The 23331-nt window shown below is 36.8% G+C and overlaps 1 protein-coding gene across 5 annotated transcripts in view; it reads right to left on the bottom strand.

Annotated features, from left to right (window-relative positions):
* The window catches only part of CPNE8 (copine 8), a 179514-nt gene that overhangs the window by 88463 nt on the left and 67720 nt on the right, over positions 1-23331 (bottom strand). For 3 of the 5 annotated variants that reach the window (XM_036455438.2, XM_036455440.2, XM_036455444.2), the window contains 2 exons: positions 22308-22384; positions 5012-5075 (listed from right to left, as the gene is read on the bottom strand). In XM_036455438.2, the coding sequence (XP_036311331.1) occupies positions 5012-5075; positions 22308-22384 (141 nt within the window). The remainder of the gene's footprint in view (positions 1-5011; positions 5076-22307; positions 22385-23331) is intronic. The other 2 variants (XM_036455442.2, XM_036455443.2) reach the window with 1 other exon arrangement.

Raw genomic sequence — 23331 nt, forward strand, 5'->3', positions numbered from 1 at the left:
TGAGTTATTTGTTTTGAATGCCCTTTCATCTTCCTGTATATTACAAGCCCTTGGGTGAGAGTAGTTTTCTAATAACATAGGACGAGGACATTGTTCTTGCCACAGAAAAATAAATAGCCCTTTGCAGATATTTTCCCAAAGCACCTGAATCAAAACACAAACTCCCAAAATACATTCTGATATACTTGAAATGCATTAATAGATCAATAAAATGTGTATATCTCAAACTGCTTGTGAATTAAGCTTCCAAGAGATCAAGTATGGTTAAAAAATAAATTTTCACATCATCATTGGTGAATGTATAATAATACCAAGCTGTAATTTTTCAAATTATATTCCTTAAGGCTTACTAAATGAATAACCAATCCAAAAGAAAGATTCCTTTCAATGTATCAAATTATATTAATTTAGAAAAAAATATATTTTGCTATTATTCAGGTTAATAACATATCAGGGATTTCATCTGTAACAAGCACAAAAGGTATCTAATTTATAAGGAAAAACTCCAAGCATTTACTTATTTTCAGAAATATACAGGCATCATTGTAAAGGTATTGTGTGTGTGTGTGTGTGTGTGTGTGTGTGTGTGTTTTAATCTCTTATGCTTAGAGAATTTTCAAACTTTTCTTCAATACTCCACACCAGTACAACAAACTTTTTATTGAATAAATCTACTTGAGTATTTCACAGGCATTTCTAACAAGTTCAAATCTAACTTGCTTCTCTTATAATTTTCCCAGCTCAGTTAGTGGTTCATCATTCACCCAAGTGATTTAAGAAGTTCTCAATTTCTCCCTTTTCCTTACCCTTTACACGTCTCTTCACCAAGTTGTAACATTCTGAGTCTAAGACTTTCCTCAAATTTTCGCCTCAGCTACCTTGGCACCACTCTAGTCCAAGCCCACCTCCTCTCTCACCTGGACTCGTACAGTGTGGCATTGATTCCTCTCTCCCTCTTCCTCTCTTGGATCTATCCAATCCATTCTCCATTTAGCAGACATGTTCTTAAAACGTGAAAGAAATAATTCTGTACGTAACAAAAATGCCTCCCAGCTTTCTCCTGTATTTCAGATAAACAGACTCTTAAAATGGTCTATAAAGCTGAACACCAGCCCTAACCAGTTTGGCTCAGTGGATAGAGCATCAGCCTGCCAACAAAAGGGTCTTGGAATCAAGAGCATGTACCTAGGTTGCAGGCTTCATCACCGGTCATGGTTGGGGATCATGCAGGAGGCAACTAATCTATGTTTCTTTCACATCGATATTTCTCTCTCCGTGTCTCCTCCTCCCTTCCCCTCTCTCTAAAAATCAATGGAAAAAGTATCCTCAGGTAAGGATTAACTAACTGAATGAATGAATGAAGCTGAACACCAAATGGGCTCTGAGTTGCCTTTTTCACCTTCATCTGGCAAAGTTTTACCTCAAACATTCCCCACTCCTAAGCCCTTGTCACCAAACACCAGACACACTCCTTTCCCTCCTTAGGATCTTATGCAAGCTGTGCGCACTTCAGGAATTCTAACTATGCAGATGGCAAACAATTCCTCGGGGCTTAACTTACATGTCATTGGTTCATAGAGGCCCACATGACATCCTCCCTCTAATAAGTTAGATTTTCCTTTGTCTTTCTCATAATATAATTGATCACTTAATAAACATTATGACATATTTACAATACCTGCACAGTCATCTGCATTTCACACAAGCTGTGTTCATTAAAGTCAAGGCCCAAGGTTGTTTGTTGTGTGTTTCTCTCCCCATTGTATTCCAAGCTTCCATTTCTGAGACTAGCACGTTTGTACAATATTGTTGAATCATTCAATCAGAATAAAAATTATTTTTTTGTGGATAATTTCAAGTTACTTGTAAGCTATGGTTTACAGATCACTCAAATGATGCTTTTGTTTTCCCTGCAGAAGAGCCATCTGGGGGAGGTGTTAAGAATATCAGCATTTTGCCCTAGCTGGTTTGGTTCAGTAGATAAAGTGTTGGCCTGTGGACTGAAGGGTCCTGGGTTTGATTCCAGTCAAAGGCACATGCTCAGATTGCTGGCCTGATCCCCAGGAGGGATCATGCAAGAGGCAGCTGATCAATGATTCTCAGCATTGATGTTTTTCTCTCCCTCTTCCTTCCTCTCTGAAATCAATAAAAATATATGAAAAAAATATTATAAAAAAAGAATATCAGCATTTAACCACTTTGCTATAAGTCCAAAACTAATATAGAATAATATTGAATATAAACTTAATTGAAAAACTAAAAAAATTAAGAATATCAGAATTTTCCAAATAAAGAAATTAAAGCTCCAAGGACATAACCTCACTTATCTATGAAAGAGATAAGAGTCAAATTCAGGTGTCCTGATTCCTAAGCTTATTCTCAAGTTAATGACAGATGATGTGTGTTTTTTTAAAAAAGTCAATTCATACAGTGTGAAATGTGAACTAAAATATTTCATTCAAAATTCTAAATATTTTTAAAGTACCCTATAAGGTGAATGTTAAAGGCATTGGTCTCTTCTGAAGTAACTATAAACATTTCTTTGAATATATTTGTTCTTTCTATTCTATGAGCAGAGTAATGAAATGATATTTCAAGATTTATACATATTAATAATGATGTTGATTACCAATAAGGCCATAGCTAACAATCAGAACACAGAATATATGTAAGATGAAATTAGATCAATATTTTAAACTTTTTAAAAAACATTTTTATTGATTTCAGAAAGGAAGAGAGAGGGAGAGACAGATAGAAACATCAATGGTAAGAGAGAATCATTGATCAGCTGCCTCCTGCATGTACCACACTGGGGATTGAGCCCACAACCCAGGCATGTGCCCTGACTGGGAATGAACTGTGATCACCCAGTTCCTAGGTCAATGCTCAACCCCTGAGCCACACCTGCCAGGCTAGATCAATATTTTAAATTATATTTTTAAAATATCAGATCTATAATTTCTAAGTATGAGAAATATGTGTTTACTTATTGAAAAATAATTTCAGATGTTCTTAAAAAACTTGATAGAAAGTGATAAAAATGCTCTAGATTGCTAAATAACAGATTCACTTCATTTACATGGAAGCTTTAGAAGATTTTCCTGTTTTCCAAGCAAAACCATAGAATTGAAAGAGGAAGAAATAAAAGATGCAGCCTGGCCATATGTAATATATGCCTCGGTATCTTGATTTTCTTTTGAAATAGATGAATAATAATGTGTTCACTGGCATATTTATACAAAATCACCTCAATATCAGATTTTGACAAAATAGCATGTTAATGTCACTGTAAAGAACAAATATCTTATTGACCTGGAACTTCTTTTTCTCTTTCCTCCGTCATTTATACAAGTCATTATCATCGTACACATAAAGAAATTCAGAGACAAGAAGTATAACACATGATTAGATGATATCATTAAAAGAAATCATTGTGCCAGTTTAACTTAAAAATAGGTTGGGTATTATTTCTGTATCTACATAACTGCAATATGTTTGTAAGGTATTTTAGTATACATAAAATGCTTCCATATATATTATATTTTCAGATTTAATGATATAGTAGTCAATTTTCAGAGATGAGAAAAATTTTAAAAAACACTCTTGTTACCTGTTCAAATGTTTGGCTCCCTCCTCAGTGCCCCCAGCACCCCTTGCAAATAGGAAAAGTGAAACTCAGAGCAATCAAGTGACTTAATATGCCAAAGTACAAATTACTGGCAAAACCAAACCGGGATCAGTCAGATGGCCTTTTACAGCATTATTATACTGTGAATACTTTCTAGCATTTTACACATGAGAGGACTGAAACCGGGGTGGCTGTGACCTGCCCAGGGAATAAAGACAAAGAACAAGGGGAAAGAATAGGAAGACTCCATCTGAAAGCATTTCTAACTGCTTAAATTCTAATATTCTCGTTTAATGATCTCCACAAGCCTCTTATACTTTCCTTCTGTTACTTTACTATCCCAACCCCCAGAGTCCCAAAGGTGCATAGTTAATTGACATGCTCAGTTTCTAGCAGTTGCAGGCAAGAAATGTGAGGTTTTTCTGACCATATTGCTTTTATAGACGTACTTATGTATATAAAGCCATAGTGGTTATCTTAAAACACACGCACACAACCTCTGGGGATTAGAGTAAAAAATTCTGATACTAATTAATAGTTATCTGTGTAAAAACTACAGCCAATATCAAAGTATTACGTTTTGGTACTTTTGGGAGCTTCTGTTCATAAAATCATGAAGCAAACATTGTAAATTAAGAGTACAGAAACATAATTTCTTTCCCCCCAACAAATAACAATTCCCAGGGACCCACTGGGCCACTCTGCACAGACAGCACTGGCTTCTGATTCAGAGCCATCCTTACTTCCAGTGCGGAGTGTCATGCTCTCAGCTCATCTTAACAATGAAATCACTGAACATGAGTCAATGGCTGTATCAGCAAATCACGACTAAAAATAGCAGCTTTCTAAAAATACTGACTATGCACTTGTTCCTAGTTGGAGTGGTAGTTGGTCCTCCCTTTAAATGTGGACTTACCAAGCTAACGAAAGATGGGACTGTATATATTCTGAATTAATTCAATTAGAAATAGGGAAACACAGGTATGTCACACAAAAGGGACAAGGTCAAACGACTAGAAATATTCCTTCAAAGTCACACATAAATCTTCAAAATTTTTGTAAGAACTGAACTGATTGGTACACCTGACAATTCCTTATAGTAATGCCCCTCCCAAATGATAATGACATTGGGTTTTATTTGGAAATGTTCTATTCCAAAAAAAGATCATTAAACTAACCAATTATTCTTTTGGGACTACAGAATAGAGTTTCTCTGGTTAAAGTACTAAGTGTCTAAAGTGATATTTAATGAGTTATGAATTAATTTAACAATATTTTCAATTATTGCTACAATTACTCAAGTTAATAATTTATGTAGATTTTCAGAAATTTTATTTAAAGTTAGTGTTGGTACCACAATTTAAACCAAAGGAATTTACTTACCCTGCAACAGTTTAATTCCTCTGCTGTAAGTATGATAGTGCCACATTTCTTCCCTGGAATTCCTCTAAAACAGCAAAAATGTATTTATATGCATTAATATTTTATATTTACAATATTTTAAACTTAATATTTGTATGACCAAATAAAGAGAATATTACTAATAGGTAGGCTCATTCCTAACAAAATATATTCCCGGTTCCAGCATTGAGTTTATCCTACATAATACTCACATCCTGATGAAGCTAAATTTTGATAAACATGTCAGTTTTCTGCACATAATACTCACATCCTGATGAAGCTAAATTTTGATAAACATGTCAGTTTTCTGCACAAGAATCTTCAGTAGCTTCATATTATCTAGCACCTTATAGATAATAAAAGGGTAATAGGCAAATTTACGCCAACAGCGGAACAACCAGGAACGACTGGTTGTTATGACACACACTGACCACCAGGGGGCAGATGCTCAATGCATAAAATTAATAGCTCTCTGCATAAAAACTACCTAGGGGGAGCTCTGTTCAGCTACAAATCTGATGGCTGCGAACACACCAGTGATGGCGGGAGCTTCTCTCACCTCATTGGCAGTGCTAAGGATGTCTAACTGATAGGCTGGCCTAAGCTGTCAGTCAGACATCCCCCAAGGGTTCTCAGGCTGCCAGAAGGATTTACAGCTGCCAGCTTAGGTCCAATTCCACAAGGAGTAAGCCTAAGGCAGCAGAAGGACAACCCCTGAGGGGCCCCGGACTGCAAGAGTGTGCAGGCCGGGCTGAGGGACTCCTCTCCCCAGAGTACTAATTTTCGTGCACCAGGACTCTAGTATTTAGTATAATATAATATGATATGATATAATATGACATATGATATAAATCTATAACAACACTGTCTCCTGTGGTTACTAATATTTCTATTATGTAATTAAAACTTATCCTTATCTTGGTTTTCATATTTCTTTCTCCTTTCATCAACATGGTTATTTATTTGCACTTATGTCTTTCTGCTATTCCCACACCCTGATATACCGTAGTGTTTACTCCCTACACTGTCTCAAACTTCCCATATATCCAAAAGAAATTCCATTTCTTCTATAAAACCTTATCCCAGTCAATTTCACACAAAGCTCAGCCTTCTCTGCACTCCCATTGCACTTATATCTTAAGCATTCAATCATTCCTAAATTGTTACAATCATATATTCTTTTTTTAAAAATATACATTTTATTGATTTTTTTACAGAGAGGAAGAGAGAAGGATAGAGAGTTAGAAACATCAATGAGACAGAATCATCGATCAGCTGCCTCTTGCACACCCCCTACTGTGGATGTGCCCATAACCAAGGTACATGCCCTTGACCAGAATTGAACCTGGGACCTTTCAGTCCGCAAGCCGACACTCTATCCACTGAGCCAAACCGGTTTCGGCCAATCATATATGCTTTTCCTTTGCTTTCTCAAGTTGATTATAAGCTGTATAAGAGCAAAACTCATGAGAAACCTTTTGTAAATCAAGAGAGTTAAACATCCATACAGAGCAATTGGTCATACATATAAGAAAAATGCGTAACATAAGCAAAATTAAACAAATGACAACTGCCATTCAATTTTCGTTTTACATGTCTCTGGTATATTTATGTTCACATAGCTTCTGGCTGACACTAAGAGAAAGTCAGGGAGAATTTTCCAAAGGGCAATGTTTGTTCCCAACAGTATATTTCATGCTTTTCTTTTCTCACAAATCATAGTTCAACTCTTCTGTTTGTCCTGGGAACTAAATATGTGAAATTAAAGCCCAATGGATATTTTTGTTCTCAAAGACAGTATCCACCCCTGACAGTTTTATTTGTACCAGCATGTAGGCAACAAATACATGCCCCTTAATTTCCACGTACACAGGGATTGGAGTGTTAGTATCTTGACTGGGGACAAAGTAGAAGAATGGAAAGTTAAAATGTTCTCAATTGTGAATAGATCAATGAAATTGTACTCCCTCTAAAACTGCTCCACCCTTTCTATCTTTCTGTTCTAAAATTCCTTCTGGAGAGTAGCACTCTGTCTTGAGCTAAAAATGCCAGCTTGTGCAGGAACCTGCCTATCACAGAATCCCGTTTCCTCTATCGCTTTACTCTCCATTAGGGAAACTGTAAATGTCAGGATCTTCCCTTTTCTCCAGGTCTTTATGACTAAGAGATCGATTAATTTATCCTTGTATTGTACATTTGTTCTTACAATATTACAATCAGCATTTTTCAGTTAATTTTTCTAATCCAACTGTACCTTCTTTTTCTTCTTTTCTGCGTGGAAATCACAAAATTTATATATATTTTTGGCATTATGGCAAATTAAACACCTTAACTGAACAACCAACTGGAAATACTTTGAAATGCTGATTACAATTTGCAAAAAATTTTCTAATGGTTTTGATAACCAGGCAAGAAAGTAAGAACCAATCAGAAGTAGAAACAAGCAAAGACGAACCCTGGTGCGTTTGATCTTGGGCTTGTTTTTAATGGCTGCTTAGGGCATAAAGATAAAAGACACCCCTCTACCCCCCCCCAAAAAAAAAAACAAAAAAAACAGGAGGGGGCGGGAAGGGAAGACTCACAAGGTGAGAAATTCAATATATGGCCAGCTCACAGTATAAAGCTTCGCTCACAATGACTATAGTGACTGATTGACTGTAGCATTTATTGGATATAAACAACCCCTTTGTACAAAATAAATCCCTGCCTGAAAACCTGGTGATCAATAAAAGAGAAAAATATGTCTCTTAGTAATTCAGACCTTAGCCAGGCTTGCTGCCTTAATTTCTACAACCTAGATGGTCATAAAAGCTTCTAATAAAAAATTCAGTAAATGTAAGTGATCACAAGTGCCTGGTAAATGCAAAACCTCTCTGAAAGAGTTTGACTTAAAACTACATTTCAAAATAATCTCACATTCAGCATTAAATATATATTTACAAAACACCAAAGGAAAAATGTACCATGTGTTAGAATCTCCAGAAACAACCGACTACAGAATCAAATATGGACATAGAATACTGGAAATGATAGTGGGGAAAGGTATGTAATAAGAAAAGAGCACCGTTGTTCAATAATTAGTCACCTTACTAACTATAGATAAGAGGTTTTCTGACAGACCCTGGGAAACTGGAGAAGGAAACGAGGTTGTAAAAAGATAAGATGCCTCCATAGTCAATTACTCAGGAAAGAAATATATTTTGAGAATAAACCAAGTTGAGGACACGCTTTGATTTGGTTGCTGTGCCCAGACCCTGACCAGGAGTTTTTCTCAGGAATGGGGACTATTCTCTGGTCCAGTGGTTGGGCTGAGCTATCTGTAACATCACACAAGATTAGCTGCCTTGTTACCAAACTTTGAGCTCCTGAAGGCCGGACCACAGACTCTCCCCTCCCGTTTTCCATGTTACATTTGCAGCTCCCAGATGCACGTAGCTAACTTTTCCCTCCTTTGTATGCCATCAGCCAATTGGCAAGTGGTGGTGGTGGTGGTGGGGTTGCGGAGGTCAGAGTAGAATTTCCAGGGTGACCAACTGCTCTCATCATACTGCCGGAATTATTGGAATAAATGCTCAGATATGATTCAATTCTGTATCTGTTTAATTTGGCTCAAGTAAGTGACAGACAGTTGAAATATTTCTAGAAATAATTACTGTGTCATAATGAAAGATTCAATTAATTAGGAGATATGATATCAATACTGTATGCATCTATAATTATAGCTCCAAAACATATACAAAAAGAACTTATTGTACTACGAAACAAAAAGTATGCCATCATGTGGAGCAATTTTAACCTGGCAAACTATCTTGGCCAGTGATCCAGGCTACTACCACCAGTGCTAAGTCATGTTTATGTCATGTACCCCAACACGATGCAATAAGAAGGCACTTCACCTTTGTGTCCTTCCCCTCCAAACCCATAACCCCAATCTAACCATGGGGAAAAACACCTGACAATCCCAAACTGGGGGACATTCTCAGAAACTAATACTTCTTAAAACTGGCAAGGTCATCAAAAACAAGGAAAGTCTGAGAAACTGTCAAAAAACAGAAGCTACTGGGAGACAGGATGACTAAATGCAGTGAGATATCCTGAGCTGAATTCTGAAACAGAAAAAGGACATTCGTGGAAATACAAGTGAAATGTAAATAAAGTCTGGAGCTCAGTTAATTCTATTGTATCAACGTTTGTTTCCTCGTTGTGAAAAATGTACCAGAGTAATATAAGATGTTAATGTTAGTGGAAACTGGATGAGGAATATACAGGAACTCTCTGCACTATCTTTGTAACTTTTCTGTGAATCTAAAGCAATTCTAAAATATAAAGTTTATATTTAAAACATTGTAAAGCAAGAAAAGACAATGACAGGCTAAAGAAGCATTCCAGGTTAAAAGAGACTAAAATCAGGACAACTAAATTCAATGTGTTACTCTTGATTAAACTTTAGATTGGGGGGAAATAGCTTTAGGACATTAATGGAATCACTGTTGAAATTTGAATACGGAGTGTGGATTAGATAATATGACTGTATCATTGTAAAGTTTCCTGGTTTTGATCATTGTATTGTACATTGGCTATGTAAGAGAGCATCCTTATATGAAATACACACATGGGCATTTAGAGGAAATGGGAAACTATAACTCCAACTTACTCTGAGATGGTTCAGAAAAAACAACAAAACCTAATATATTAGAGGAAGAGATGAGGGATGGAGGTGGGGGAGAAAATGATAAAGACCATAAAACAAAGTTAATATCTGTTCAAAGTAAACATTCTAGGTAAAGATCATCAGAAGTTTCTGATACAACTCTAGTAAATTTTCTGTACAATTGAAATTATATCAAAGTAGAAAGTTATCCTCAAAAAATCAATTTTGAAAAGTTTCCCACACTCGTTTTTACTGTGATATTTTGTGACATATATAAAAAATAATACAGCCAAAACCTGTTTGACTCAGTGGATAGAGCGTCAACCTGCGGACTGAAGGGTCCCAGGTTCAATTCTGGTCCAGGGCATGTACCTTGGTTGTGGTCACATCCCCAGTAGGGAGTGTGCAAGAAGCAGCTGATTGATGATTTTCTCTTATTGATATTTCTAACTCCCTATCCTTCTCTCTTCCTCTCTGTAAAAAAAAAAAAAAAAAAAAAAAAAAAATCAATAAAATATATTTTAAAAAATAATAGAACTCAAGCCCAAAAGAGTTAAAGGTTTATCTCAAGAGAAGTATTAGAGACTAGAGGTCTGGTGCATGAAATTCGGGCATAGGGTGTGTGTGTGGGCGGGTAGTTCCCCCTCAGCCAAGCCTGCACCCACTCCAATCCAGGATCCCTCTCACAATCTTGGATCGCTGGCTCCTAATCGCTCACCTGCCTGTCTACCTCATCGCCCCTAACTGCCCACCCCCTGCCTGCCTGATCATCCCTAACTGCCTCCACTGCCAGCCAGGTTGCCCCCAACAGTCCCCCTGCTTATCTGATTACCCCAAACTGACCCCCTGCCAGTCTGGTCACCATTCACAGTCCCCCACCGGCATGGTCACCCCACACAGCCTGCTTGTTTGTTTGGTTGTCCCTCACTAATCCCTCTACCAGCATGGTCTCTCCACGCAGCCTGCTTGTCCAGGCGCTTGGTTGTCTCTCAGGCCGGCCCTAGGTAGCTGGGCAGCTGACATTCAAGGCTTACCTGAGCCTTGGGCCGGCCCTGGGCAGCTGGGGGGCCAAGAGGGTTGGGCACTGCCATCTTGTGGCTATGGGCACCACCATCTTTAAGGGTTTGGCAGTCAATTAGCATATTCCCTCCTTATTGGCTGTGGGTGCCAGCATTTTGTAAGGGTGTGATGGTCAATTAGCATATTCCCTCTTTATTAGATAGGATGAATAATTCTTTCCAAAATTAAGCGAAGGAAGAATAAAAAGCCTTTTGAGAGATTGGGTGCCTTATTTTTGTTTGATGTGGCTTGTTTTGCTTTTTTGTCGATTGTTACTGTTGATTTTTTTCCTAATTGTAAAATTTTTCTATAACTCATACTACTTCTTATTAATGCTACCACTCCCTTAGTTCATACATTCACACTTTTGCTTGGGTTACTCGAGTTTTCTTGTTCCTAACTGGTCTCAGGCTGGTACTCCTTTAATTTATCCTCTCCATGATGCCAGATAGATCTGGTCATTATAGCTAATCATGAAGCCTTCTATCTTCCAGTGGCTCTATACAGATCCTAGGTAATTTTAAACTTAATATTAAGACATAATCACCTTCATAAAATTCAGTCACTCTTGAGCCTCTAGTTTCATCTTTCCCACCACTTTTCATTCCCTGAATCCATAACAAATGTTTCATTCCTCCCTGACTTTACCTGGAATAGTCAGCCTACCAACCACTCAAGGAATGTTTTCATCTCAGTGATTTTTACCCATACTTCAAATTTGCTTTAACTTATGGAACACTTACTAAAATTAATCAAATATTATGTCACAGAATATTTACTAAAATATATCACATTTATTGGTTAAGAAATTTTGGTTAGACACTAATGACAAATGTCAATTTTTAAAACATTTTTAAAAACTCATTATTTAAAAAAAGAACTGTTAGTAAAGAGAGAATACTTAGCACTGCATAAAAATAAAAATAATACTTGAAGTATTCTATTACCTTTGTATTTTGCATGTAAAAAAATTTATAAACAAAATGGCATTAAACAAAAACCCAGGAGTGTGTTTAAAAAAAAAAAAAAAACTAATACAACACCAACCCTATAATAGCAGAAAACTTCAATATTTCACTTTAAACAATGGATAGAACACTGGAAATAATACCAGTTAGAAAATGGAGAACTTGAACAACACTATAAACTAATTGAACCTAATTGACATATACAGCTCACTCAACCAACAACTCTTCTCAAGAACACATTCCTCCTGGGGAATGTTCCACAATACAAGTCAACAAATTTAAAAGCTTTATACAAAATATATTTCCCAATCAAGGTAAAATAAAATTAGAAATAAATGGTGATAGAAAAAATAGAAAATGCACCAATATACAGAAATTAAACATACATTCTAAAGCAATGAATCAAAGAAAAAGTCACAAAAAATTTATTTTTAAACAAATGAAAATGAAAACGCAACATACCAAACATACTGGCAGTGAAAGAAATGCCAAGAGGGAAGTTTATAGTTGCAAATTCCTATATTTTCAACTACAAATCAACAACTTAGGTTTATACCTCAAAAGACAAAATTTAAGAACAAACTAAATGTAAAGGTAGTGGAAGGAAGGAAATAATAAAGAGCAAAGCAGAGACAAAGAGAATAGAGAATAGAAAAACAGTACAAAAATCAATGAAACCATGCTGTTTTTTTAAAACATCACCAAAATTTTCAAACCTTTAGGTAGACTAAGAAGAAAAAAAGGGTAACATTCAAATACATAAAATCAAAAGTGAAAGAGGGGATATTACAATCAATGCCACAACTATACAAATATTATAAGAGAATATTATGAACAAATGTAGGCCAACAAACTGGATAACTTAAAAGAAATGAATAAATTCCTAGAAACACACAATCTACCAAAACAAAATCATGAAAAAACAAAAAAATCTGAATAGACCAATAACTAGTAAAGGAGATTAAACCAGTAATCAAATACTCTCAACAACAACAACAAAAAGCCCAGAACCAATTGTTTTTACTGTAAAATTATCTTAAACAATCATAGAAAAATTAACATCAATTTTCCTAAAAGTTTCCAATACTTTGAAGAGGGGGGAGGACATTTCCAAGTTATTCTATGAGGCCAGCAATACCCTGATACCAAAGACAAAGTCACCACAAGAAAAAAATAAATCGATAGGTCAATACCCCTAATGAATATTGATGCAAAAATCCTAAACATAAGACTAGCAAACTGAAATCAACATAACATTAAAGGATTGTATACCACGACCAAATGGACTTATTCCTAAAATGCAAGGATGACTCAACATATTAAAATCTATGTAATATACCATATTAACAGAATGAAGGACAAAGCCATATAATCAACTCAATTGGTACAGAAAACACATTTGACAAGATTCAGTATCCTTTCATGAGAAAAAAATCCAACAAAGTAGGAAGAATGAAATTACCTTAATATAATAGCCCTATATAAAAAAGCCCACAGCTAATCACATACTCAATGATGAAGACTGAAAGCTTTCCCTCTAAGGCACATGTGTCAAACACAAGGCCCACGGGCCAAATCCGACCCGCCAGGCCTTGCAATGTGGCCCGCACCGCGCTGTCATCACTGCACTCTGCTGCGTTTCCATCACAATGACAGTTTATGACTGTTCAGTAAACCATTCGGCCCGCGATTTAGGCTGGATTTTAGATTTTGGCCCCTTCTCTGATTGAGTTCGACACCCCTACATTAACAAGGCAAGATGCCCACTTTTGCCACTGCTATTCAACACCATACTGGAAGTTCTAGCCAGAATTACTAGGGAAGAAAAAGAAATAAAAGGAATCTAAACTGTAAAGGGAGACATAAAATTATTGGTTAGTATAAGGCATAATTTTATATGTAGAAAGCCCTAAAGTTACCACATTAAAAAAATGTTACAACTAGTAAACAAATTCAGCAAAATTACAGGATTCAATAATTTTGAATTACCAATAATGAATAATCCAAAAAAGAAATTAAGAAGACAATTCCATTGACAATAGCATAACAATAATATAATAATTAGGAACAAACCTAAGTGAAAGATTTGTACACTGAAAACTATAAAGCATTGAAGACACAAATATATGAAAAGATACCCTGTGTCTATAGATTAAAAGACTTCATATTATTAAATATGTACTACCCAAAGCAATCTACAGATTCAAGATAATACCTATTAAAAGCCCAGTGGCATTTTTTGTAGAACTACATAGAAAAAGTCATCATGAAATTCTATGAAATCTCAAGGGACCCCAAATTGGCAAAACAATTTTGAAAAAGAACAAAGTTGGAGGACTCATACTTCCTGATTTCAAAACATATTACAAAGGAGCTACAGTAATTAAAACAGTGTGGGTGCTGGCATAAAGACAGACAACTAGACCTATGAAACTAAATAGGAATAAACCCTCACATACTAATATATGGTCAAATGAACAAAAATTCCAATAACATTCAATGAGGAAAATACCATCACTTCAACAACTGGAGTGAGGAAACTACAACATATATAATAAAAAGGTAATATGCAAATTGACCAAATAGAGGAACCACTGGTCGCTGTGATGTGCACTGACCCCCAGAGGGCAGACTCTCAATGCAGGAGCTGCCCCCTGGTGGTCAGTGGACTCCCTCAGGGCAGGACTGCTCAGCCAGAAGCCAGGCTCATGGCTGGCAAGGGCAGTGGCAGTGGCAGGAGCTTCTCCTGCCTCCACTGCAGCACTAAGGATGTCCAACTCATGGCTTAGGCCCACTATCCCAGGGAGCTGGCATAAGTAATCAGTTGGACATTCCCCAAGGGCTCCCAGACTGTGAAAGGGCACAGGCTGAGCTGATGGACCGCCACCACCCTCCCACCAGTATCTACATAAAAAGAATAAAAGTGGACCTTTATCTTATACCATATATAAAAATCAACTTAAAAGTAAGACCTGAAACTATAAACTTTTAAAAGAAAATACAGTGAGAAAATTCATGACATTGGTCTTGACTGATTTCTTGAATATGACATCAAAAGCACAGAAAAACAGATGAATGGGAAATTAAACTTTAAAACATTTGTACCTCATAGAACACATATACAGTGGAAAAGCAATGGGAGGATGTATATGCTTGATAAATATTCAGGATATCTGATATAAATTACTATATATAAAGAACCCCTACAGCTCAATGGGAAAAATACCCAATAGGACTAAAAACCTTATCTCACTCCCAGCCCAATATTCTCTGCCCAGTAAATCAAACCAGAGAATAACAGTAGCAGTCTAATTTTCAGGGAAGTTAATAAAGAAGACTTTGAAGATCAAATATTCCCCCAAAGTTCACAGTATGTTCACATACAAAGATTGCACAATAAAGACATGTACTGCTTCATTATAAATTTGTATGTTTCTCACCTTCAAGACTAACCATTCTCCTGTCCTTCCTCCTCCTCCTCCTCCTTCTCACACTGACTATTGATCTCTACAAGCACGAGGGCCACAGCATAGCTCTTGGAATAAGTCCACATTTGAGTCAGACCTATAAGGCTCAGGCTCAAGTTGCCCTCAAGCCCTCTTCTGGTACTTTAATGGCATATCTTCTGCCTTATTCCCAAGCTTCCTTTCTGTTTTTCTTTCCCCTCCCACTAATTCTCTCATTGAACTTCAGCACCCACAGGACTTTATTCAAGTCCAATATCAGAACTGGGATTCTATGTCCATTAGACCACTTCAAGCTGGTCTTCCAATTACCCCCCAAGGCCCTATCCCTGTCCTCGTCAACACCTATCAGGACACTTACTAATCCCTCTTGGATGCCTTTCTTTATTTCTACCCTCTATTAATCGCCAAGATCAAATGCTGCATAGCCAGCCTACAAAGAACAAATACCATCGGCTCCCTATGCCAAAATCTCTGCTCGTTCAGGTACTCTTGAAGTTCCAGCTCCTCCCCAGAGCAAGAATAGTCTTTCTCATCACACCAGTCCCTGTCTCCTTGTCCCATGCTTTCATACAGAACCAGCCAGTCAAGCCTGGATTAGAGTCACAGGAACTGTTATTTGATGAATATAATAAATGCTTGCCTCCCAGAGTAGAAAATGGCAATCTTGCTTAAACTGGTACTGATCCTAGAGCATTCTGGAAGACTTTCGGAATCTACCACTGAGATCTCTAAAGATAGAAGATGTATGACTGACAGCATCATGCAGAAAATTAGATACAATCTCAAAGCATGAACAGACACACTGCCACTGCCGAGTGGGTATAATGCCAAATCATAACGGGACGATCTAAAGAAAAGAGCTGATGAGTCATAGGAAGACACAGTAAATGCTGCAGACAAATTAAGTAGCACAAGACTCATTTTCGGAAGGGGAGGGGAAAAGACCAAAGTGTAGGATGGAAATAAGATGTGTGAAATGTGTTTGCTCAAAACTTGAATCCAAGAGAACAGACTTGGAAATTGTAAAAATCCTGAGCTGGTATTAAAAGGTAAATTAAAAATAGCTAAACATCAATTTCAAAATAGTTCACCTGACTTTCTACAAGATATTAAAAAATAACTTATATTGTCATAAAAACTGAGAAAAATATTTTAAAGTGACAATAACTGAAAAACAGAAAATAAAAAGATGAATTTAAATTATTTAATAGGGCATATGGCTATATACAAGACATTATTTTTTCCTTTGTAATAAACATAACTTAGTTCTCAAAGACTTGATTAATAATAAATAACTTAAAGCTTGACTACGCTGGCTTTGCCTCTTCAAATTTTCTAGTTATCATTTTAAGAAGTCTACTTCTGAAGAGATATTATAACACAATTGCAATTAGGAAGCTAGAAGAAATTATTCTGAATACCTTAACAGAACATAATTTAAATTGGGCCATTTAAAGGGGAAAAAACAAGGGAATATTATGAATAATTTAGAATACAAATGGGAAACTAATTGGAGAATAAATCTTTAATCGAAAACAAATTAGTAAATAAGCACTAGATCACTTTGATGATTCTATTTAAAAAAAACAACAGAATCCGGGACACAGAAAGACTTCAAGATGAGTCCATTTTGGTAACTGAGGGTGGATTTTCTGCCTCAGGAGGTGTCTGGTGCTGCCATTCGGAAGCCTATACTCATCCACAGGGAACAACTCCCTAACTCTTAACAAGACTGACGAAAGTCCGGCTGCAGCAGGAGAGTGTATGAACTCTATTTCTATCTTCAGCCATGAGGAACCGACCACGAAAAACAATAGGATGTTTATGGCAACCCTACAATGTTACCTTTCCATGGCTAAGTCCTGGCCAGGATAGGTTCTCAAGGGAAGACACGAACAGGGGGAAACAAAAGGGACTATGAAGTAGAGATGTAAGAGCTACATGTTAAATACATATCATTTCCTTAATATGAACTTCATTATTTCTGTCATGCTTTTATTGATTCCACTATTTTTATACATTATGTGGTAAATCACATAGTCTTTAGAAACTGTGTTTGTCCTAATGCTTCTTATCAGAGAAGAAAACACTTTCCTGACCTTGTATTATTTTCAGTTTTCTCACTGGCTCTCTCCTTTCTTCCAAAGCTATTCCTCCTTCTACTGAAATATTCCATATCTCCCACCCTGTCCATCTCTCCCCACAAGCTGCCCATTAGATTGATTAAAAAAAAATCAAGCATGGGGGAAAGGATGTCCCTGAGCAGGGGAAGCAGGGATGAAGATGGAATCTGCAAGTATCCATGGTGTGGACCAGCTGCTCTGAAGAGCTACTCTGACCTTATGGAAAGAGAAAATGTCCATGCAAACAGCATTTCACTCTCTTCCTCACCCCAACTATGTGTTTTAAAACAAAACATATGAATGCTTTTGATTGCTTTTCAGTAACATTGAAGTAAGGGGGTCAAATCCTATTTGAATAGAAATTATATCTTCTTTTAAAGCACTTGAACTTGCAAGAACCCAAGATAGCAAGCATGCTCAGTTTAGTTCAACCCACATGTTCCCCTTCCTCTAGACATATGCTTGTTTTATAGCTAGAACGCTATCTAATAAAAGAGTAATATGTAAATTAACACCACTCCAACACACAAGATGGCTTCCCCCTATGTGGTCAAAGCTGGCTGTCCCAATGTGGACACAAGATGGCCACCACAAGATGGCCAGTAGATGAGGGCAATTGGGAGGGACCAGGCCTGCAAGGGAGGGTAGTTGTGGGCAATCAGGCCAGCAGGGGAGGGCAGTTGGGAAAGGCCAGGCCTGCAAGGGAGGGCAGTTGGGGGTGACCAAGCCTGCAGGGGAGTGCAGTCAGGGGTGACCAGGCTGACAGAGGAGGGAAGTTGGGGTTGACTGGGCCTGGAGGGAAGGGCAGTTGAGGGGGACCCAGGCCTACAGGGGAGAGAAGTTGGGGGCAACCAGACCTTCAGGGGATAGCAGTTAGGGGTGACCAGACCTTCAGGGGAGGGCAGATAGGGGCAATCAGGCTGGCAGGGGAGTAGTTAGGCATCAATCAGGCTGGCAGGGAAGTGGTTAGGAGGTGATCAGGCTGGCAGGCAGAAGAGGTTAGGGGCAATCAGGCAGGCAGGCAGGCAGGCAGGCAAGCAGTTGGGAGCTAGCAGTCCTGGATTGTGATTTGGGAGGATCGGGCCTGAACAGGGAATCAGACAACCCATCAAGGGGTCCCAGATTGGCGAGGGTGTGGCTGAACTGATGGAAAACCTTCCCCCACCCCTCCCACACAAATTTTGTGCACCGGACCTCTTGTGTTTAATAAAAGCCAATATTTTCTCAAGCAAAAGGGTGAATGACAACAAAAAACTCCCCTTCCCCCCAATCCTCTGGATTGGAGTAATTGCTCAGATGAAAGCAGGTGACTATATTCCTCCATGCTTTAATTCATAAATCCAAGATATCCTTTCATTAGGAAGCTAACAGCATTACATTTTACTGTCCTATTTTTGATTAATCTTCCATTTGAATTCCTTCTCTCACATTCTCTTTATCTCAAGCAATTAATGTAATTTCCTAAAACAGCAGGTCACCATTCTGCAATTCTTATAGTTTTGTTCTTTGCTCTTTCTTTTGTAGCCAATCTCTTTCCCACTCTCAAGCCCTACTTTTTGTTACCCATTTAGTGCTAATATTTGCCTAGCTATACTCTCTAAGAAAAATTTTAAAATATCCCATTGCTCAAACATTAAGCCCACCTTTAAACCCTTTCATCATATCTATTTGCCTGAGAAGACCGCTCAATGAGGTCAATGGCTGAATAAAAGATTAGTTGCACATAGTTTTAAAAATTGAATTAATTAGGCCCTTTTCAATAAGATAGATATAATACCAACATTTTCCTAAATTACAAAATACCCTCAGATGGCATGAAGTATGCAGTTACAATACCACCATTTTTATCTGAACAGGGTTCTAAGGCTCTACCTCGTTTATGCTACCCCATCCTCAGCAGGAGCTAGGGAAAATCTAAAGGACATCTCATCTCTTCTAATTATGTAAGATAATCGTGACTCAAATGCCAGCAAATACTCCCTAGATTTGCATATTCTGCCAATCACTACTCTAGGCATCTAAGTAGCATGAATTTGTTTTTCTTAGTCTTATCTAGTGGGAATTGTTGAATTAGCTGAACAAGGACCACATCTTGCACAATATGTGGATGGAAAAAAACCCGTAGGTTATGATTATTACAATATCTTTATTTACTCCATGTTCACATACTCCCAATGTTAAACCCACTTTTATCAACTCTATATTCTGTTTACCATATGCTACAATCAATATAATATAAACTTTTCAACATGTTTCATGGCTAATATAACAATGGTTTTCATGGGGGGGAATGCTATGTAATTTAAGAGCTTTCTGAAATAAAGTTATGATTCCCTTTTATGGAGAAAAATTCAGATAAAAATTTATAATAAAATTAATTTGAAAATATAAGTGAAAGTTCCATAAAAATCTCTGCTATCTTGCTCTGAAATAAAAATTATATTTTAACTGCTTTTGTTTTCTCTCAAAGAATGTTAAAAGATAACTTTAAGTTATTGTGTATATTATTGATTTTTTTCCAGAAAAATAAATAAAGGTAGATTTTGTGATCTTCCAGGAATTTCAATGGACCTGAGTCACTGGACTAAAAAAATGCAATAATTATATTCATTTAAAAATATTCATATGCACTTAATAAAATATTTATGTATAGTTGCTTTACAAATAACGTACTGCTTATCTAGTAAAGTGAACAAAATATATTTAAATCATAAGCTTAGTTACACTTGAAAAGAATGTTAAAAAGATAGTTCACAGCCAAATATTTCCAAACCAATATTGTATAGTAATTTTCTAAGAAAATCAAGTTAAATAAAAGAAGTTAGAATTCATAGACCTCTTATTGTCTTAAGAAGTTCTTGCATAGCACTGAACACATTCAATATTAAATTTTATGCTGGGAATATAAAAATTACGCCTTGCCCATAGTGTTTGATGGCAAAGGTGAATAGATATGTGGAGTTTTGACATTTATTTTGTAAGGTTAAGATTCTTAAAAGACTGGTGAAGATATAGATTCCAAAATTCCCCAGACCTTTAGACCTTGTATTTACTTCTGCACATGCCTTAGTCTTCTTCCTAGATCTTTTGATTTTTTTACAAACAGGTGCATCCAAATAATTGAGATTAGCAAGAGGAAAAGAAAGAGGACGGGGGGAGAAAGAATAGGAAAAAATGTCAGGAGTTTGTTTTCTGCATTTTTGGAACTGCAGAAAATAGGATTATACCATTCAAGTAATAAAAATAAAAAAGTGAAGCATGATTCCAGTAGGTGAAGGTAGAAGATGTAACCCACAGCAGCCATCTTCTCTAACATTTAAACCAACCTCTTTCTTTCCAAACCAACCCTATATAATAAAGAGCTAATATGAAAATGGTCATCATGCCCTTGCACCCTCGTGCCCTTGTGCTGCACCCCTTGCTCTGGTGCTGGGGCCAGGGGACCTGAGGCTGTGCCTTTCACCCGGAAGGGCTTGATGGGGGCGGGGCCCGCTGGGTCTGGGTGTCACAGGACTTTGAGGCATGGCGCCAGGTAGGCAGGGACTTGACTCTGGGTTCCACGGCATGCCCCAGACTCTAATAGGAGGGAGATTTTCATATACATTTTACTAATTTTCTTTCATCAGTGACACTTCTATTATAGACAAAGGGCAAATAGCAATATTAAAATATTTTCTCTAATTAATTTTCTTTGAACATGCATGAATTTCATGCACCGGGCCACTAGTTTTGTAATAAAAGTTATTAAAACCTCAATCACCAAAAATGCATTTATTAAACATATGGTATAAAAGGTGGTGCTACATAACGTTCTGGCCCAGCGGAGTAAAATCTCTTTGAAAAAGTTGTCATTTCTCTCTTGAGGCCCTCTGCTGGGAAAACAGAATCAAGACTGCCTTTTCAATTGTTTCACTAGCATTATAGATGGAGGACAGTACTGTATCATGCCTCTGTGAATATAAAATATATTGTACCTGCTTTTTGATATATAATAGTGACCATGCTTTATCAGAGCTGGTTTTAATGATGTTATTCTAGAATGTTTTCTTTCCAGATGATGATAAAGGAGCTAATAAAAAAAAAAAAATGGTGCCGAGTATCACAACAGTTACAGAACTTTGCTGTTTTCCGGGGCTTATTATCTTTTTTTTTTTTTTTTTTTTTAATGGAGTGTGCTGGATATTTCTATAATTTTGTTCAGATGACTGCAGAACTTGGAAAAGCTCTTGCTGCTAGAGATGCAAACCATACTGCTATTGGTCTTTTTATATAAACAATATGTATTTTTTTAATTTTTGGAAGCTGTGATGTCAACTTTAAAAAACTATCCCATTTGTACTGTATTGGATTGGCATTGTACAGAAATTAACAGCCATACTGGTCTAGAAACATTCAACAAATTTTCCCATTGCATTAAATATGTAAGGTTTTAATCTACATGTGTTTGATTACTGAAACTAATAAAATACTCTCTAAATAAGAAAAAGTATGAGCCAAAACCGGTTTGGCTCAGTGGGAGAGCATCGGCCTGCAGACTAAAAGGTCCCGAGTTCAATTCCGGTCAAGGGCATGTACTACATTGGTTGTGGGCACATCCCCGGTAGGGGGTGTGCAAGAAGCAGCTGGTCGATGTTTCTCTCTCATCAACGTTTCTAGCTCTCTATCCCTCTCCCTTCCTCTCTGTAAAATAATCAATAAAAATATATTAAAAAAAAAAAAAAAGAAAGAAAAAGTATGAAATCTAAGACAACAGGACAACCACAAGGAAAACAACATATTTCCTTGTTTAAATGTGCTCATTTCATTTTGTGAACATTTTATAGCATGGTATAGGACAGCTGAAATATAAATTATCCTTTATAAACATGTCACAATTATTTTTTTTGAAGTAAAACTTAAATAAGATTTTAAAACCCTCTTTTTTGTTTACAAGCATGTATTTAACAATTCGAAGTTGCAAAAATAAAAATGAGAGTTAATATGTCATTGTCTGAATTTAAAAATACTCACACTATGGGCTTTTCCAGGCGACTTCCCTGCGAGCCAACAATCTCCCCCAAAGTACAAAACACTTGTCCCAAAAAGTCCTAAAATAGATAAAAGAATAAAGTTTATGAATTCACAGACTGTCTTTACACTCTATATTTTGTACATTACACTTGCATTGTCTTCATTACTAAAATGCCGACTTTTCTAACTAGCTTCTTATGTTTAAATAAAATAAGCTCAATATGCATTATTTTGAGCAATGTGACTCTCCCCTAAGTTTATACAGCATTTTGTCCGTTTAGTCCAGAACAGGCTTGTTATTGTGTGTTGAGATGTTGCGTTATTTTCTTTTTTACATTAAAATTGAAATGATGGGGGGGGGAAATTCCAGGATTTGAAGTCACACTTGGCTTGTCTTTGGATGTCTCTGAATCTGCTCTGGGAAAGCACAGAGCAGTGGCAGTTAACAATACCAGCGCCATCTGCAGAGCGGTCAAGTGGTGTCCTGGCTACAACCGGGTTCCAGAGCCACACTGCCATGTGTCTTCCGTACCACTTTCACCACCATGACTGTGCATGTTACTTCTCACCAGTGTCCTCATCTCTAACATGTATTAGCCCCCCTCACAAACTTGTTTTGAGGGTTCAGTGAGTTATTGGGTGAGTTGATATTAGTATATACTTAAGTGCCTGAAAGTGAGTTAAGTACAAAACACTATAGAGTTCACTAGATGATTTTAATTTTCAAAATGCAAGATCTGTTATTAGTAAAGTGAACAAAATATATTTAAATCATAAGCTTAGTTACACCTGAAAAGAATGTTAAAAAGATAGTTCACAGCCAAATGTTTCCAAAACCAGTATTTTATAGTAATTTTCTAAAAAAAAATCAAGTTAGTAAAAGAAGTTAGAATTCATAGACCTCTTATTATCTTAAGAAGTTTTTGCATAGCACTGAACACATAATAATTCATTTCAGCCCTAATCGAGTTGGCTCAGTGGATAGAGCGTCAGCCTGTGTACTCAAGGGTACCAGGTTCTATTC

This window comes from Pipistrellus kuhlii, unplaced genomic scaffold (assembly GCF_014108245.1).
Source record: "Pipistrellus kuhlii isolate mPipKuh1 unplaced genomic scaffold, mPipKuh1.p scaffold_m20_p_3, whole genome shotgun sequence".
Taxonomy (NCBI): domain Eukaryota; kingdom Metazoa; phylum Chordata; class Mammalia; order Chiroptera; family Vespertilionidae; genus Pipistrellus; species Pipistrellus kuhlii.